Here is an 18,407-nt window from a genome sequence, read left to right on the forward strand (position 1 = left end):
TAAGAAGTTGAAACACTCTCAACCCTACTCAAAACTCAGTCCTAGAATAATTTTAATTTAGATTTTTTCTATGAACAGAGATTTTACATCCTTCTGAAATACACAGTAACATCTCACCATGAGCTGCACAGGCTCTTAAAACTAAAAACCAAAAATCACACAAAATCACATTAAAAATTACATTTTAAAATCCATAAAAAACTGGAGCATGGCATTTTATAAAGAGGCAAGAAAGGACAGGGACGCACCAGGTATTAACACATTTGCTGTGGCAGCTAAGGAATTGCTGTGAGAATCTGATGGAGATGTTTGCTATGAGTGTGGGTGGCAAATGTTGAGGGCAGCAGCTAGAGAACACAATTATTTACTGTAGTCAGGAATGAACACCTCCTAGTAGAAAACAGTCATTATTAACTTGTTAACAAACATAGCCTGAAGAAGAGAACTTTTAGAAGCCCCCTTTTAGAAACTCAATTCATTCCACCTAATATTCATCACTTAGAAAGGAAATAAAAAGCTCCCATGGAGTCATCTAAAGATCATGCTGCTCTAAGGTGCATATGCTCATAGATAACATTCTGCTAGTGACTATTAGACAAGTGTGGAAAAGCTGCAAGTGGCATATGTGTGTCAAGGAGAGGAACCAGAAAAAGCAGCTTTGGAGCATTTTGAGGAGAGGACAGAAAAGAAGAAAAAGGAAGGGTGTGGATGATCAGGAAGACAGACTCAAACTCTTCCTGAAAAGCTCTCTGCTATTTTTGTATTCTCAACAAGACAGACCAGCTAACGTCACCTCAAGAAACTGCTCTGTAGTCAAACTCCAGTCTGCTGAGTTCTATTTTCCATTCAAGAGGCAAGTAAAATTATTCCTTTATTAGTACACAGCATCAGCTGCTGGTAGCCAAACGGTGAGCTTGTTAAGGCAAGGGACATTCACTTTAATATACCTTCTGTGGCTGGAAGGTCTAGAACTGAGTCAGGACAACCTTTCTGGTTTGAGCACTAGTCTTTGGCTAACTTTTGAAAAAGTGGAAGGTTCTAAGGCCAACACATCCCAGCAGTCTCAGCAGTTCCCAGCCATGCACACAGGGACACAAGGAAGCCACAACTGCTCCCAGTTCATCTACAACTCTTCTCTAACATTGTCACGTACTATGCACCACAGAATAAAAGACAACAGCAACCCACCAAGCCTCTCACAATTACCTGATGCTCTGAGCATGTCCCTTCTTTATTTACTTTATTTACTTCCTTCTTTATTTTCCCTTTTTAAACTTATGATGCCCTTACTGCAGTGCTCTCTGCTCTTCAGCAACAATATCTTTCACAACTGCACTGGCTTCCAACCATTGAACTCAGCACAAAGGATCAAAGAATTGCTTCTAGACTCTCTGAAAAGAGGACAATTGTTTTATGAACTCTTTACACAACCAAAGCTCCAATAAAGCTTTGCATTATGGGCATAAACATTAGGCCTGTGTGAATTCCTACATTACACGGGTAGAAGTTTGAAAGGTAGCTAAATTTCTTTAGATATAATAGGAAAGGAAAACTCATTTCAAAAGAAAAAAAAAACAATAATATGTGTCTTGTATCTGTGTTCTTTCTCTCCTTTTTTTCAGATTGCTAGAAAGGAAACACAAATGGATCTGTTTCTCAAACTATGATTAATATCCACTGCACGGACAGCGTTTGATCATGAAAATATATATGAAAAGGTAGAACTTTGCTTACTTGAGCAGCTTTATGAGCAAGAAAATTAGTCACCACTCAAACTGTAAAAGAACACTTTGCAGGCTCAAAAAAACCCATTTTCCCCTCTTATTCTTTTTTGTTGTTTTATTTAATATCTGTAGCATAACTTTGATCCTGAAAACTCTTCCTATTGGGGATTTCTTGGACCAAAGCAGTAAACCTTTAAAGTCAATGATGAATGGTTTGTGCAGTTAGGGGCTCCTTCCAAAAAAATTCAAAATCAACTATGTATATTTTAAATATAAAAGCAGCTTTATACACATTATTTACCTTATTACTAAGATAGGCTGGAAACCATCAGAATTAAAAGTTCTGTACTGGTATGAGAAACGCTATTGCAGACTTGCAAAATTATTTTTAACTAAATAAGCAGTTTGCATAACATTACACTTGCAATGTCTGCCATACAAACTTGTCATAATCTGCGTTGGTCACTATAAAGCAAGAATTGTGCTATGATGTCTTCATGGAAGACCAAGTTTTCTCTCCAAGACTTTTAACCACAATAAAACACCAATATTAATATTTTGGGGAGAATATTAATATGAATTAACTTTAGAAGTTAAATTAATACTAACTTTAGAAGTAAGTGACGCTTTGTATACAACTTCTGTTGAATTCACCCAAGGTATTCTTACATGGCAGAGGGTGGAAAGAAGCACAGAAGTAAAGACTCATTTGGTGTTCAGGTGAGACATCTTCCAAGAATGCAAAACACAGATCTAGTCAAAGTATATTAAGATGTGACAGCTGTAATAAAGACAGCTGTGTGTTTCCTTGTGTTCCTGGCTCTACAGGAGAATTTCCTGTAGAAATTACAATCTCTGGAGAGCAATTAGTGCAAATCACTAATACAGGTAACAAGTCCTCTTCTCTGGAGGAAACAGCATATATTGGTTTGTTCTGGTTCAAGAGACATGAAACAAAGAGAAATTGTACAGAAAAATTCAGGAGAGCACCTCTTGGGCAGACACAGGCTCTGCCTGGAACAAGGGAACTGGCAAAAATAAGAACTTGCTGCTGGAAAACTGAGGCAACCAGGTGGGCAAAAATGTGTGAGCAAAAGATCTATTTCTAAGTATTTCTCTGGAGCACTTTAGCTGTTTTGAGACAGAGAGAGGAACTGAAAGGGCACTGCTGCTGCAGTTCCCCAGTGGGACAGAGGAAGGTGAAGTCCAGTGAGATGCTGCCACTGGGAAGAGGCAGTGCAAACCCCAGGCACTGAGATTGTTGTCTTCCATGGATCTGACAGGGAACCTGCAAGAAACACTTCACATACACTCCTCTGCCACAGACAGGACAGACAAAACATGGGCTGGCACAGGACAACAAAAACTAACAGGAGAATCCACTCCTCTGCTAGATGGCCTAACTAGTTCCCCTAAACTTCTGAAGTTGCAAATGCTCAGAAACTGGAAAAGCTTTGCAGGGCCAAACTAAAGTTTGGCTATTTCTGGCTCTTTTTAGGTATCTGTTCATGGCCAATACTAGAAACAGGATGATGGCCAAAGCCAGGGACAGACTGGGCCACCATCAGGTTAACTGGCTTAGGAACTGTTAACGTTCAAATACAAAATTAGAAAATTACCAGTTTTAGGTGACTTTAACACCAAGTTACTCTGTTTAGACATCAGACTCAGCACTGCCTTCTAAGAGCTCAATACTAAACAAAAGAGTTTTTTAAGCCCATTCCATATTCAGGGAAACAGACATAACCAGTACTTTGCCCAAAGTGGAAAAGTCAGGATAAGAACCCGGTGTCCTCTCTGCCACCCAGACTGACATTTCAAATGGTCATAAAAGCCTATTGGGCAAGTCCACACTAACCAGTAATTTGCTACAACCACCAAACTTCCTTCCCATGTCAACTATGACTATGGCAGCGAGGAAACTACACAAAGTCTTCAAGGAGACACTGCCAAAGAGTGACTGTCTGGGGGCAATGTCCCATCAGTACTATCTCACGCGGGCTCAACATCTTCAAATGGCCAAAAAACGGGGTTATTTCCTAGTATGCCCTTTAATTGGTCCTCTTAGCTCGGAGACATTTGTTATCTTTAAACATGTAACAAACCAAATGTAGCAAGCCCACGCTTAACAAGGGCAGTACCTGGAGGTCTGGTTCCACTATTGCCTTCCAATTTCTGAAGTCACTTAAACTAACAAAGCGGACATAAAACAGCACCCCTCAAATCTGGCAACAACTGCAAAGGTACACAAATGACTCCATGCACTATAAATAAGCCGTGGACGAAAACCTAAACTTTTTTTTTTTTTTGGTAAGTTTCCACCGTTCCCCCCTCCCCGGGCACCGCGGAGGGGATCACGGGGGTCGCGGGGATGTTGGAAACCGACCCTTGGGCCCCCTCCCCGGGCCCGGGGCCGCTCGGAGCTGCCCCTCCCCACCCCCGGCCCCGCGCCCCCCCCGGGCCGCCCCCTCCCCTCCCCTGCCGCCCTCCCTCAGCGGGGAGGGGGCGGCATCGCCCCCGCGGCCCGGCCCGCCCTCACCTGCCAGCGCCAGGATCTGGGCCTTGTGCAGCAGCAGGCGGTCGCCCCACTCGCCGGGGCTCTCGTCGTCCTCGTCCGCCGCCTCCTCGGGGTTGCGGTACACGGTGTAGACCTTCTGGTTGTCGAAGTCCTGCTGGGAGGTGGGGCTGAAGTCCCGCACGCGGGACACGGGCAGCGCGTAGCACACGTTGTCCTCCAGGAACCGCACGAACGCGTACATGGTGCGGGGCGGCCGCGCGGCTCCGCGCCCGCCGCCGTATTGTTCCTGCGGCCGCCTCTGCGCTCGGCTGAGCGGGCCTGGCCGCGCCGCCCGCCGGGCCCCAGACGGCGCCGGCCAGGCGCGAGCAATCCAGCGCGGAGCGACGCGAGCGGGGCGGGCCCGGGCGGGGGGAGCGGGAGCGGCCGCGGCCCCGCTCGGTGCCCACCGGCGGCAGCAGCAGCGCCCCGCCCGCCGCCCCTCACGGCCCCGGGCCGGCCCACGGCCCCGCCGCCCTGCGTGCCGCTACCCCGCGGGCCACGCTGCCCGCCCTGCCCCGCCACCTGCGCCGGGGACACGCATCCCGGCTCCCACATCCCGACCCTCGGCCGTGGCCGGAGCCCGGCGGGCGGTCGTGCTGCGGCTCGGCCCCGGGAAAGGCCTTGGGGAGCTCTTGTGCCCCCAAGGTTGAAAGCTCCGTACACGTGTACCGCAGAAATAGGCTTTGTGTCCGAGGATCGCGGAGTGGCTTGTGTTGGAAGACACCATAAAGATCATCTCGTTCTAACCCTGCTGCCACGGGCAGGGACAATTTACACTGGACCAGGTTGCTCCGAGCCCCATCCATCCTGGCCTTGAACACTGCCAGGAATGGGGCATCCATGACTTCCCTGGACAGCCTGTACCAGGGCCTCACTGCCCTGACCACCCTAAAGAATTTTTCCCTGATAGCCCATTTAAACCTACACTCTTTCAATTTGAAGTGGTTGCCCCTTGTCCTGTCACTACATGCTCTTGTAATAAGTTTCTCCTCATCTTTCCTCATAAGTTCCTTTCAGGTGCTGCAAGGCCACAATAAGGTCACGCTGAAGCCTTCTCCAGGCTGAACAATCCCGATTGTCTCAGTCTTTCCTCCTTGGAGAGGTGCTCCGTCACTGATGAACGTGGTGATCACCTTTGGAGGGCATCAGAGGGGTGACACACAATGGGATTTGTTCCCAGGGCTGGGACAGAGCCAGCGAGTGCAGGGAAAAGGGGCAGGAGGAGAGTGGATCCTTCCTGGCCAGATAACACCTCTGCTCATCTGCCACTTGGCAACAGCATTCGAGCATCAGCTTTTACATGAAGGTCCTCTTGGTAATGCAGAACCACCTGCACTCCATTATTCCATGCCCTGGGGGTTGCTGGAAGAGCACAAAGCTTCCTCATCCTGCCCCAAAAGAGCACTGAGAGCTGAGAAATGCTGTGCAGGTGTGTCAGGACAAGGGTTAGAGACGGCACAGGTTCCCCAACTTTTGGAGACCCTTAGATACTGAGTATGGATGTCTTGAGCTTCATGTATGAAAAGGGTAATGTGGCAACATTGCTAATGGTTTGGAGCAAACTCGTACTGCTGTTTCTAGTCTGTTTCTGAGGTTTGTCTTACCCAAACAGACTTAGGAACAATCACATGGGGAGAACTATTTAATGTAAAAATAGAAAAATAAATAAATAAATAAATGGAGTCACAAAATGAGTGCGAGAGGGGCATCACCAGTTTTTTGTTTGCAAAACACCAACACAAAGCAAAACCAAAATGTATCGTCTTTGCGGGTTTTCATATCCCTAGGCATTTCCAGTACTATCTGTGCCTGTTGCACTAAGTAAAACCACACTGAACTCCTGTTTTTCCTGGTTATCTTTTATAGACTTCCTCCTACATGGGGACAGACCACAAGCTGGAAAACATGGAATTCCGTTTTGACTGAGCACTGGCACAGGTTCCCAGAGAGCTTCTGGAGTTTCCATCATTGGAAGTAACTCAAAAGCACCTGGATGTGGTCTTGGGCAACCCCTTGAGCAGAGGCTGGATTAGATGAGCTCCTGAGGCTTCTTCCAACATCAACCATTCTGTGACAGTGACAGAATTTTTTTAGTTGTGCCCAGCAGAAATCTCTGTCTTGATGTCCTGGAGTGATGTAGTGATGCTTGTATCCCCAGTCATCTGTTCTGTTTATGCTGGATATGAAGTTCTGCACCTTTAACACTGGTTCTGAGAGCGAAGCGGGGAAAGAGGAAACGCACAGTTTTGTTTTCAGGAATGGCGCTCAGTGCCCTTCAGGCTGCTCCAGACTGTGGTGTCTGCAGCATGGACAGACAGCGGGACAGAGCTCTCCTTTGCTTTTAGTTAGTTTTTAGCTAGCTGAGGCTGAGAAGTTCCCTGGACTGGTTTGTTTTTGTGGGTTTTCGGTTTGTTGGGGTTTTTTTGGTTTTTTTTTTTTGTTGTTGTTGTTTTTGGTTTTGGTTTTTTTTTTTCCTTTTTTCTTAAATCTGTTCAAACCTTCCCTGGACTGAAAACCCAAAAAAAACCCGGGAGCTCACACCTGTGACCCACCAAGGCCTGGCCCTCGGCCCTTTCCAGAGCTGGAGGGACTGATGAGAGACTGAGCAAGCTGAGCTACACCCCATAAAAAAGACTTTTCTAGATTTGCCATCTCTTCAAACAATAAGAAGTTTTATTGTATAACATTATTCAATGTTTGTTAAATAAACAGTGTTTTCCACTCTTCTCCAAAAAAATGTTTTCCTGAACCAGTTAAAAAAAATAGCCACTTAAATTTATTTTCTAGAAAAATCCCATTCAGAAATTTTCTCCCAAATTTTCCCTAAACCAAGACACTTACACAGCACATGAAAACATAAGGAATCCATACAGGTGTAGTTAAGCCAATGTAAGTATTTCACCAACAAGCTGTAAACTTCCCATACAGTAATGGCAGCTTTATTATTTTAGCAATTACAGAGTTTTGCAAATACTCCAGTTTAAGATTGGGGATTTAAATGGCAGTACTTTATGTTAACAATAAAGTATTGCCAGACTGGTGTGTAATTACAGGCAAATATAAGTCTGCTACAAAGTATGGATGACAAATGTATTCTAGTAGCGAGTCTGCAAGGGAAATGAAATTCCAGCAAGGATTGTGTTGCTGATCAAACAATACCAGCTGCTGTAGCACTGCTGTCTCCTCTACCTCATGTTACAGTGGGGTACAGGGAGCTGCAGAGAGATGACAGGACAGGCTGATTACTGGAATTACTCCATGGACACTGTTAAAATTATGTGAAGGACAATTTTGAACTACTAAGTTCAGTGGCCAGTGAGGGATTGGGTAGACAGCCTCCTGCCAGGATTGTATTCCCTCCACAGCTGAATTCTATTAGGGGTGTGCGGTCCAGGGAAAGGCACTCAGAGCAATGGTAAAACTGGAAATAAAAGGAAACAAAGAGAAGGTCAGTACTCAAAAATTGGTTTGAGTTGGAAGGGGAGAGATCTCTTTGGATACCAAGGATGCCTGGGCAATTTGTCCCAATGAAAGAAAACCAAAAGGCTTTATGTGAAGGCAACTAGCACCATAGTGGGGTTTTTGGTTGGTTGGTTGGGGGTTTTGGGGAAAAGGAACACTCTAAACTGGTGTTTGCAATATTTTACATTTGAATGTTCAATTACAGCAAAGGCTGTAAAGATTTTTGTATCAGCAGCAAAAAAATAAAAGGTCTCAAATCCTTTAGGCAGGCTGTTTCACAGTTCTCCACTGAAGGACGTTTTTGGGAACAGATAAGGGTTGGGATGATAAATGCATGTTTACTCTTGGTCCCTTGCACACACGTTGAGCCAGAAGGCAATATAATGCTAAAGAATTAATAATGATCCCATGCATTTTTTTCTTCTGCCTACAAGGAACAGTGTTAATTTCTGGCTTTAAAATCTATAAATAACCTGCACTGGTTAGCTGTGAAGCTGAGGAAAAATCCATTAAAGCAGCGAATGAAACACAAGTCACTTGTCACTCCTGTCTTTTGGACCTTTCCCATTTCTACTAATGGTTAGCCAGCTGCTTTAACACGGAGCAGAGCTTGAAGTTTAAAGGTGCAGAGCTATTTTAAAGGTGTAGATTTTAAAACTCATTGTTAAGGGAATTACTGGAACCTCACTGGATTTAAATCCTCAAGCCAGTCCAGCCTTTTGGAAACAGCACAGCCCTGCTGAGAAGTAAATTGTAGTACTTTCAAAATGCAAATGAAGCCTCGGCTTAGAAAGTAATACTGTCACTCCAAGAGTGGAGAAGCTGCAAAGCACAGTCCCAGCCCTTGTGGGACTCCTGAGTGGCTCTTTCTTGGAACACTACTTGTATTTTGCTGGTGCTATTTTTCTTGAAAAGTAAAAAAAGCATTCAAGCAAAAGCAGATGTCCACAGCTTTCATGTGCACTCAGTGTTTTCACTTAAAGATACAAAATGAAAAACTAATAGTTCAGATAAAAGTTATGCAGGTGCTAAATCTCTTTTCACAGCAAAACATTAAAATTAGGCTCATCATTCACATTATTCCACATTTAGTACCGAATTCTCAAAGGACACCATATTGACTTTAAATCTGCTAAAGAGGAAATTCCTATTTTCTTTTACCGTTCCAGTGGAGGTGCTTCACTACTACCTGACTCTTCAGCAGTAACCATACATTGGACTACTACTAGGAATCCCCACACATTGAATATGTGGTTTAGAAAACTATCTTTTTCTTGTGGATTTATTTGTCCTCCAAGTAGCACATTTCTTACACAGTTGTTTTCAAGCTGAAATATACCTCGAAGGAAAGATATATTCATGAGTTTTTGGGTAACACTGTATTGGAACAATGGTATTAAAAGTCATGCAGGTTAAAGTACTCAGCTAACAGTGCACAAGAACTGAAGACTGTTCAAAGGTTTATGTATGTTCAGGCATACAATATACTCACAATCTGGCTATTTTTTATGAAGAATATAATCAGTAGAGTGGTCAGAAGATATCTCCATTCCATGGTTTGCATTTTATATCTTACAATGAAGTAAGTGCAAGACAAAGTCATTTCTATGTATAAATGAATTTTCCTCTGAACAAAGTCATGTACAGCTTCTAGGTGTTTTGAGAGAGAGGGTGGTTGGAAGGAAGGAATCCACTATCCAGATGGAGCAGGGTAAGAGTTCAAGAGGGTTGTTCCCTTTTATATTTTAAAATAAATTTTAGCTCTTGAGACACTATCACCACATTGTGCTTTCAGCATCATAGTGATTACATGTAACAATACAAACAAAAACTAAAAAGGTCCTGTTCCTGTGTGATCCTAGAAGATGGATAAGAAAATATTCGTGTCCATATATAATTCTGAAGCACTCCATTTCCAAGAGTAAGGGAACCTAGATTACACAGATAAATTCTGAAGATTTAATCTTTTGAAATCTATGGCCTTAAACCATCCTTGGTCCCAATTCCTCAGAGTGATCTAACGTTTCTCAGGGCTCTGGATAATACTCAGTCATCTTTTACAGTAAATTCTCACACCCTCACAGAATATTCTTTCAAAGAAATTAAACCCAAGGAACACTTTAGGGGTCCATTCACATAGGAAACACTTATTTCCCAGCTGGTGCATTCTGTATCATGAAAAGGTAATGATTAAGCCCAAGTGACCACGGGAGAAGGCTTTCTCACTGTTAATGACTGGCTGGAGAAACCAAGGACCAAAGAAAAAGCCAGATAGTCATTAACTGCTGAAAATTCCTGACCTAAAGGTCATTATTGCTATTATGAAATTGGAAAATGAAAAAGTAATTATTTTCTTTGGGTTTTTATATGTATTACAATATAAAATTCTGGTGTCTGTTGCTGTGGATACTGGTCTGTATGGTACTTATCTTTCTCATTCTGGCAGGCTATGCAATGGATGGATCTGGGATTGGCAACCCTTCAGGAACGTGTGCCAGACTGTATTTTCCTTCTCCAAATTACAGGTTAAACGTGCCCACAGAAAGTCAACAGGAACCAGGGGATGCTGCCAGTCAGCACCATCTCTCCTTGGTGAGAGCAGCAATTCCCCCACCCTCCCCCAGCCTTGTCTGGCAGCTGCAAGTGACCCCCAATCGTCATGGCTTTCAGCTCCTACCCTCATGTACACCATTCCAAATCTTGCTAAACACCGTCTTCTGCTCTCAGGCAAAATGCTGTTTTCCATGCAATAAACTCCTTTCCTGAGAGGAAAGTAGGGAAGGCTGTGTGTGAGCCGACTCGTGCACGGACTCACCTGTAAAACGCGTCCTTCAGGTGCCATTGCCACCTTCTGCAAAAACTGCTCTGGAGACGATATTGCTCTTGCAGCCCAAATGATCTTTATTGCTACTACCATCCACTGATGGCTTCAGCCTATATATTTTCACTCTAACTGGAAATTTTATTTGAGATTTGCCCTTTCCTATTATAAACCAGACTTTCTCCTGGCTTTTGACAGGTGTTTTACTAATTTGACTCTAAAAGTAGCTTAACGTGCATAGATTTTGCACCACCACAAGAATTTGATTCCTTCTGTACTTCAGATGAAAAAGTGACTTTCTTTTGGCAAATACTAAAGTATTTTTGTAACCTTTGGGCTTCAGTGTAAAATACCATTGCTAGACACTGCCTGTGATTATGGTTTAGACAGATCCTCTAAGTAAGATGGTATTAATGACCCTTTTTCATAATATTTTCATTTTGGTTTTCTATTTACATGTCTGAACAGCACTGTTCTGTCTTGAATGAGCATTTATATCTCATACTGACAGGGAAAATGATACTGCAGCCCTTTTCTGCAGAGACCTATTCTGCTTGAGAGGTTCACACAAGTAGTGTGGGATAGACACAGAAGGAAAGGAGGTCAGCTACTAAAAATGCAAGACCACAGTTTTTTCCAAAAAAGGTACCTCCACATACTCCCACTTCCCTTTAGAAATCTGATTTTAGCAAGAGTCTGGACAGGTTCCAGAGATGGTTCTTGCTGTTTTAGAAGGTTCAGCTGCAGGAATTGCATTGAGTGAAGGCAGATTCAAAACTGCTTAAAGAGATATTTTCACAACGCAGTGCTTTTTAATTTATACTCCTGTCATATTCCTTCTAATCCCTTTCAAGGCTGGTTATATTTCATTATAAAGTGAGTTTTTACAAAAAGTTCCCAGGACTTACTGCTCACATCTCTCTACTTCAGAAGGTAGAGTTTTCTACTTCTAATGAAAGTCACAATCAGAGATGGACCAACAGCTCTTCTGAAGAACATCAACTAATGTGAGCACATAAAATCCTCTTGTGGAAGGTGAAAGGGAGATAACAAAGCAGGAATAATCCTTGGAATATTTCAGAAAAGTGCCTTCCTCATCTGTGTATTGATAATAATCACGTTTAAATTAAAAGAACAGAAAATGAAAACTGAAACTTGGCAAGTGAAAGTGCTCCCTGATCTAAAATCCTTTACTTTGCTCTCTGAACCTCTCCACTTTCAGTAAAACCAGAGATCTTTACCATTTATGAGTTACAAATGAAGCTGCACCTTCAGTTTTAACTCACCTACTGCTCTAGTAGGTGAGTTAAAAAAAAACAGCACACAACAAACAAATGTGAACTGGAAGGAGTTGCTGTGACTCAACTCCCAGAAATTCATACAACAGGGTTACTGTGATAGCCCCTCCAAGAATTGTTCTAATTTTTTAAAACAGAATAACTCCTTTTATGTCACACAACGTAGATGATTGGCATTCATCTTTGTCCCACTTACAAGGAAGGTGCTCCCTCAAAATAGAAAATGGCTTAGGAAACTGATAATCCAAGAGGTGTTTGAAACCTCAAGGGTCTTCTTTCTTTGCTGGTATTTTCCACAAAAGCCTGAGCAACATCTATTGTTTAACAATATTTAACATTCAGGGGAATCAGGATCTTTTTTAAAGTGTGATCAGAAGGAAGGGCTCTTCCTAGGCTGTCCCAGAATTACTCATAACAAAGAAAGCTTTGTTTCCTAAAGAAATACCTTGCACTGGAATACCCTAGGGAAACCAGGGTTTGGTGTTTTTTTTTAAACAAAGACGGGAATGTTCAAGTTCGAGGTTCCCTTTAAGTACTCTTCTAACATGAATATTTTTAAGGATGCTCTATCAAGTTCATGCATGAAATGTCACCCAGCCGTTAGTATATTTCTATGCAAATACAGCTGTGAAAGCTAATAACTGAAATCTGCATTTTTTCCACATTTCCAGTGTATTAAGCAACTTCTCATTCTTTTCTGTTTTGTAACTCACATTAGCCTCTTGTATCAATAAAACAAAGCTTGGGTTATATTGCTTCTTGCTTGAATTCTCTGCAAACATCAAAGGTGGACATTTGAATAAGCAATTTAATGTATACATTTTTATTCAGTTCAGTATACTGATTTTCTCCTGGTAGGAATAAGAATTCTGCAAGATGACTGCAGAGAAACACACCATTCAGAATATGAATTGGAATATTCTCGCAATGCTTTTCAGTGAGGATGGTGTGATATTAAGATTAGAATCCTGCATATAATCAGATTTTGATGCTTGTACACACAGTCTGGTATTTCTTTTCCTTTACAAGATTTGTATGCAAAAACACAGCAATCCAATATTTGGAACATGCACTGTCTGCAGATACTACACAGTCCAAACTGATGAAAAAATAATGTCAAGGAAAATAAGAAAGTGTCTGGGGCACTGCAGCATACAAACTTTTCTAAATTCATCAGAAGTAGTTTTACTGTTCTGAAGAGAGAAAATATTGCAAAACCAGTCCTTCCAGAACAGTGAGAGCAAACAGGGCTTGTGTACATCCCTTTATTAAATCTTGGACTAAAAATTGACTCTTTGGGAGCTGTAAATATTTCTACAATCTTTCAAATTCTCTGATGTGATACACACAGAATTTCTTTCAAAAGACCTATACTCTCCAAATTCTCTCTCTTATTATTTACCGGTACATATAAGAGGTAATAAAATAGAAAAGATAAGATAGGTGGGGATTTTATTAGAAGCAAAAGGGGGCACTACTGAGAATATATCACAGTATTTAGAGAACATAAATATAAGGCATACCTTCAGCTTTTATCCAAAAATGCAAGAGAAAAGACCACAAATCAAAGGAAGTCTGAATTTTGTTTAAGAACTAAAAGGACTCATCCCAGTGCAGTATGGGATTCTGCTTCAATAGTTAACTGATTGAGATGTAAGCTAATAATGGCTTAGGTAAATTTTCACTGATGAGAAGTGATGAATTGACACATTTCTTAAGAAATAAAGACAGTTCAGTAGACACCATTATATGTCATGCCTCTGACCTGGAGGCACTGTCTAGAATCACACAATCATGGAATCTTTTAGGTTGGAAAAGACCTTTAAGATCATCAATTCCAGCCATTAACCCAGCACTACCAAGCCCACCATTAAACCACATCCTTGAGCACAACATCTTTTAAATATCTCCAGGAATGGTGACTCCAGCACTTTGTTTGGGCAGCCAGTTCCAGGGCTTGACTACCCTTTCAGAGAAGAATTTTTCCCTAATATCCAATCTAAGCCCTCCCTGGTGCAGCTTGAGGCTGTTTTGTCTTTTCCTACTGCTTGCTGCTAGGGCAAAGTGACCAACACCCACCTGGCTACAACTTCCTTTATGGTAGTTTTAGGGATTCTTAAGTCTCTTTTTCTCCAGGCTGAGCCCCCCCAGCTCCCTCAGCTGCTCCTCTCCAGACTTGTGCTCCAGACCCTGCCCCAGCTCCGTGTCCCTTCCCTGGGCTCGCTGCAGCCCCCAGTGTCACCCCTGGTGTGAGGGGCCCAGAGCTGGACACAGCACTCGAGGTGTGGCCTCAGCAGTGCAGGCACAGACGGGCCCTCACTGCCCTGCTCCTGCTGCCACAAGCCAGGTGCCATCGGCCTTCCTGCCCACCTGGCCACAGCTGCCTCCTGTTCAGCTGCTCTCACCAGCACCCCAAGGGCGTTTTCATGGTCTCTCCAAAGCTCACTAAAATCCCTCCTGAGAGTTCTCATGGGTTTAGTTTGGTTTGGGTTTTTTTTTTTTTACTCTGTTAACCAAAAGAACAAGGATAGTAATCATTCTTGCCCTCACATCATGTATCAAAGTGAACCTGAAGAGAGGTTGGACCTAGCAAGGACTCTGGTAGACCTCAGATATCTATATGCAGCTTTACAATCCAAGAAAGCCCACAGAGTTATTGCTTACCCTGCAGGGCTGTCTCAGTACAAGATCTCAAATACCATCTGTGCTCAGTGTGGAGGCTGCCAAACCCCATCCACAGAAACCATGGAGCACAGAGTGTTTTAACTCCCATCTTGCTCTGGAGCAAAGACTGAAAAAAGACACCTCTCTCCTCTAACAGCCTGAAATTCTCACCCCTGGGTGCAGATACAAAGCTCCTTTCAAAACTAGGCCAGGGGAGATTCCTTTCAAAATCTGTCAACAAGACCAGGAGGTCACCACAGTGATGTCTCCCATTTTTAATTGATAAACTGCTCGCTGGGACTCTTGCCTGGCAAGTGAGGTGTCTGGCTTTGGTTCCCCCATCTGCCTGAAGGACTTCAGCCCTCCCACTCTGCACCTCCACTTGTAAAATCCTTTTCTTCACCTAAACACACGTAACTTCCTCCAGTGAAAACCCCCAGGAGAGGAATGCATCTGTCTCCCAGTCTCATGCTCAATGCATTACACTCCAGACGAGCTCTTACCGATCACTTGTAAAGGTAAAAGCACAGCAAGTAACCAAGTACTGCAGGGTCATGCATTTCCTCCACTGAGAGCAATCTGCTCTCAATTTATACATTGGTAAATTGAATCACAGAATCATAGAATGGGTTGGGTTGGAAGGGACCTTAAAGATTATATAAAACCACCTCCCTTGACCTGCTGACCGCACTGCTCTTGATAGGTTTGGCTTTCGGGGCTGCAGGCACACATGGCCGGGTCATGTTGAGCTTCTCATTAACCAGCATCCTCAAGTCCTTCTCCTCAGGACTGCTCTTAATCCATTCTCTGCCCAGCCTGTGTTTGTGCCTTGGATTGCCCCAATCCATGTGCAGGACCTTATTTTAAGAGCACATATATAAGAGCAGTCACTCTAAAATAAATCAGCAAATTTGCAGAACACTTGTTATTCCTCAGTAATTTCTTTAGGGGTCTGTATTCTAGGGAGAAAAGTATTGCTAAAGTGGGAAGTAAAAAATGTAAGTAGCAATTAGACTCTCTCTTAAATATTCAAATAGCTCCAAGGTTATGTTTTCTCTGAAAAATATTCTCAGTGAGTGTATTCGGTGCTCTTGCAGTGCATGACATGTTTTAGCTTCTTTGGGGATTTAGTTTTTGAAACCTTCAGATTTTAAGGCAAATGGAAGTGAAAAAAAAAACGTTTATACATGAATGCCTTGCTTTAATTGTTTTGCATTCTGGGATGTATTTGATTGTGGTCCTTTCTCAAATAGCAAGATCAATATAAATGCCATGCTTTGGAAGACTGAGAAGAAAACTAGAATTCCCTCTGTCTTAAAATTTTTCCTAAAATGGCAGCTGTGTCTTTGAGATGCTATTTAATTAACATCAGTGGAAGACTGTCAGTAATCAGTACTGTTGAGTGGTTTATTTACTTGGAAAAAAATATGGGTTTCAGTGCATAACTTTCATCTTTTAAGTTTAGAAGTTTGGGTACCAGCGATATAATTTGCGAAGCTATCTCTAGGCAATTAAAATATATTCTATCGTTTAACCTTTGGATGATGTATAAATATGCATAGACACTCCTACAAGGCAATTTGGCTGCCAATCTGGAAAATGCTAACGCTGTAGTCAATAAGTCAACAGTCTGCAAAGTTAAATTATGAAATCAGAAAGAAGTGCAGTTCATGTTCAATCCAGATATAAAGGTCCTAAGGATTTCCAATTTTCTGTGTGGGACAATAAATTTCAAAGACGACTGTATTCTGCCCCAATAATCACGATCTGCAGAGCGTGTTCAGGTATTGTTGGAGAGATTAAAACCACAAAAACAGAGAGGAACAGCTCAGCATCAGATAATCACAAGCAATTCTATGTCAGCAACAGACAGCTGGAGACATATGCCAACAATATTGTAAAAGTGGGAAAATGGAGATTTCGTGACAGCAAGGACGTGGGTTTCATACATAAAGCTAAATCTCAACCCAAAACACTGATATTGTTGCTCACAAGTAACAGCTCTCTGTCACAGTGTTCAGAAAGTCTACCACTTAGCATAAAAACTATGTAAAGCAAAATTAGGCAGAAGCAGGTATTTGTTTCTCTAATATTTTGCATGTTGAGCACCTATTTGATCTCAGTGTTATCATGGACAAAGAGATCAGAATATTTTTTGCCAGATCAGCTGGAAGAGCTGTCCAGTTATGGACCAGTCTAATGATTTGTGAGAATCTTGTGTGAAAAAGCAGTTAGATAGAATTTTATCTACAAATATTTGTCTAAAGATTTTTACTTCCAAGTACAGTTTAAAAGAAAATGAACAAATCTTGACCTAACTTGAGTCATTCTTTTTTCCCTTTCCCTTGAGTTTCAGGTGTCCCTGTTCTTCCCTGATAGTCATTCCCATCTATGCCCACTTTTGTCTTTTACTTTTTTAAATTAAACATCTACTAAGAAGTCTGAGAATAAAGGCTGAAAAAATCCTATTATATTTATTGCTGTGAAGCAGAAGAGAGAGCAGGGAAAATACTTGTGAAGTAAAAAATAATCTACCTTTCCACTGCTTTCTCTCAGAGCCTCCCTTACAGACCCATAAAAACATTTTCTTTCTTTTTTCTGTAGTTGACCATGTAAAATCAAGATAAAAAATTCAAGGCTTTGAACCCAAAAAAAACCCTAAATTTCCTATTTTCACAAACAGTTCTCATAAAACCCTTTGTATGTTGGATTTCTTGCAAAAATGGGAAATGGCTTGAAAATATTCATGGGGAAGTAAAACTGTTCTGATGAGTTCACTTCCCCTGCATATGAAGAGCAGTTTCAAAGTGATGTTTTATAGAGGTGGCTGGGCCTGAACGTTCTCTGATTTTACTGTTGAAGCCCTGCCTTTCATCTCAAGTGTTTTGTCCCAAGATCTGGCCATGATTCCTGAAGCTGTGACTCTCAGGGAGGGTAATGGAGACAAGTGACTTGTGAGGAAGCTCAGGTCCAGGTCCCTGAGGTGTTTGTGTTTTAGGACTCACAGCCTGGCATGGATTGAAGAGCAATGTAATGCTTGAGGCGCCGATGAAAGAGTTTGAAAAACCAATGCAATAAGAGGCGTCAGTGGGGAATGGGAGATTGATTGCAACAACTAATGCCAAAAAGTTCTGAAAAGAAGAGAAATGTAGTCTGAGTAAAAGAAATAAAGAAGAAAGGAGGATAAGGAAGAGCTTGCATGCCTCCGGCAACTTGCCTGCAGATCGATGTGTGCTGGGGACAATTAATCGAGCAGTTCCTGTGACTGGTTTTCACGTTGGTGTGTAAAGCTTGATGACACTTTTCAGTCTAGATCAGGAGGTTGGATTGACAGGATCTACCCTGAAACTCAACTTTACTGAAAACTTGAGTGGCTTGATGAAGCTCATCTTTTGGATCTGTGGAAGGCCAGCACCTCCAGATGAGAGATCGCCCATTAATTTAGGGGTAGGAAGGACCATTCTCTCCTGAAGTGATTATTGGTTCCACAAATATGTAGGACAGACTGGACACATGGTGTTGGTGTGGCTGAAGCAACACAGGGTGAGTTTTGACCTGCACCTTCTCCTTCCCCCACAGATTAATACCTCAGTTTGTATGGCAGCTTCTTTAAACAGGCAGGAACAGAAACTCTTAATTTTGGGATGTAGTGAACCACTCTGAACCAAAAACCTGTGTGAACAGAGGCCCAAAGCCAGCATACCTAATCCTGAGAGGCTCACAGATGTACAAAGATGATATTCCAGCCCCACAGAGCCCATGCACAGCACTCATCTGCTGTCACAGCAGGATGTGGCTGCAGCAATCCTACATCTGATGATTATAACCTGCATTAACTCGTGTTTGGGGTCGCTGTAATGCAAAATGCATTACAGCAGCCT

General features: G+C 42.5%; 1 protein-coding gene across 7 annotated transcripts in view; it reads right to left on the reverse strand.

The window, feature by feature from the left end:
• Nucleotides 1-18,407, reverse strand: part of LOC107208051 (BEN domain-containing protein 5) — an 880,445-nt gene that overhangs the window by 346,527 nt on the left and 515,511 nt on the right. The window contains exon 1 of one of the 7 annotated variants that reach the window (XM_015635927.3): nt 4,264-4,580. The exons of 5 other annotated variants lie outside the window; for them this stretch is intronic. In XM_015635927.3, coding sequence (XP_015491413.1) covers nt 4,264-4,483 — 220 coding nt within the window. In that variant the 5' untranslated portion in view covers nt 4,484-4,580. Of the gene's footprint in view, nt 1-4,263; nt 4,581-18,407 lie in introns of those variants that run through there. One more of the 7 variants, XM_019007625.2, reaches the window with a different exon arrangement.

Source organism: Parus major, chromosome 8 (assembly GCF_001522545.3).
Source record: "Parus major isolate Abel chromosome 8, Parus_major1.1, whole genome shotgun sequence".
NCBI classification, from domain to species: domain Eukaryota; kingdom Metazoa; phylum Chordata; class Aves; order Passeriformes; family Paridae; genus Parus; species Parus major.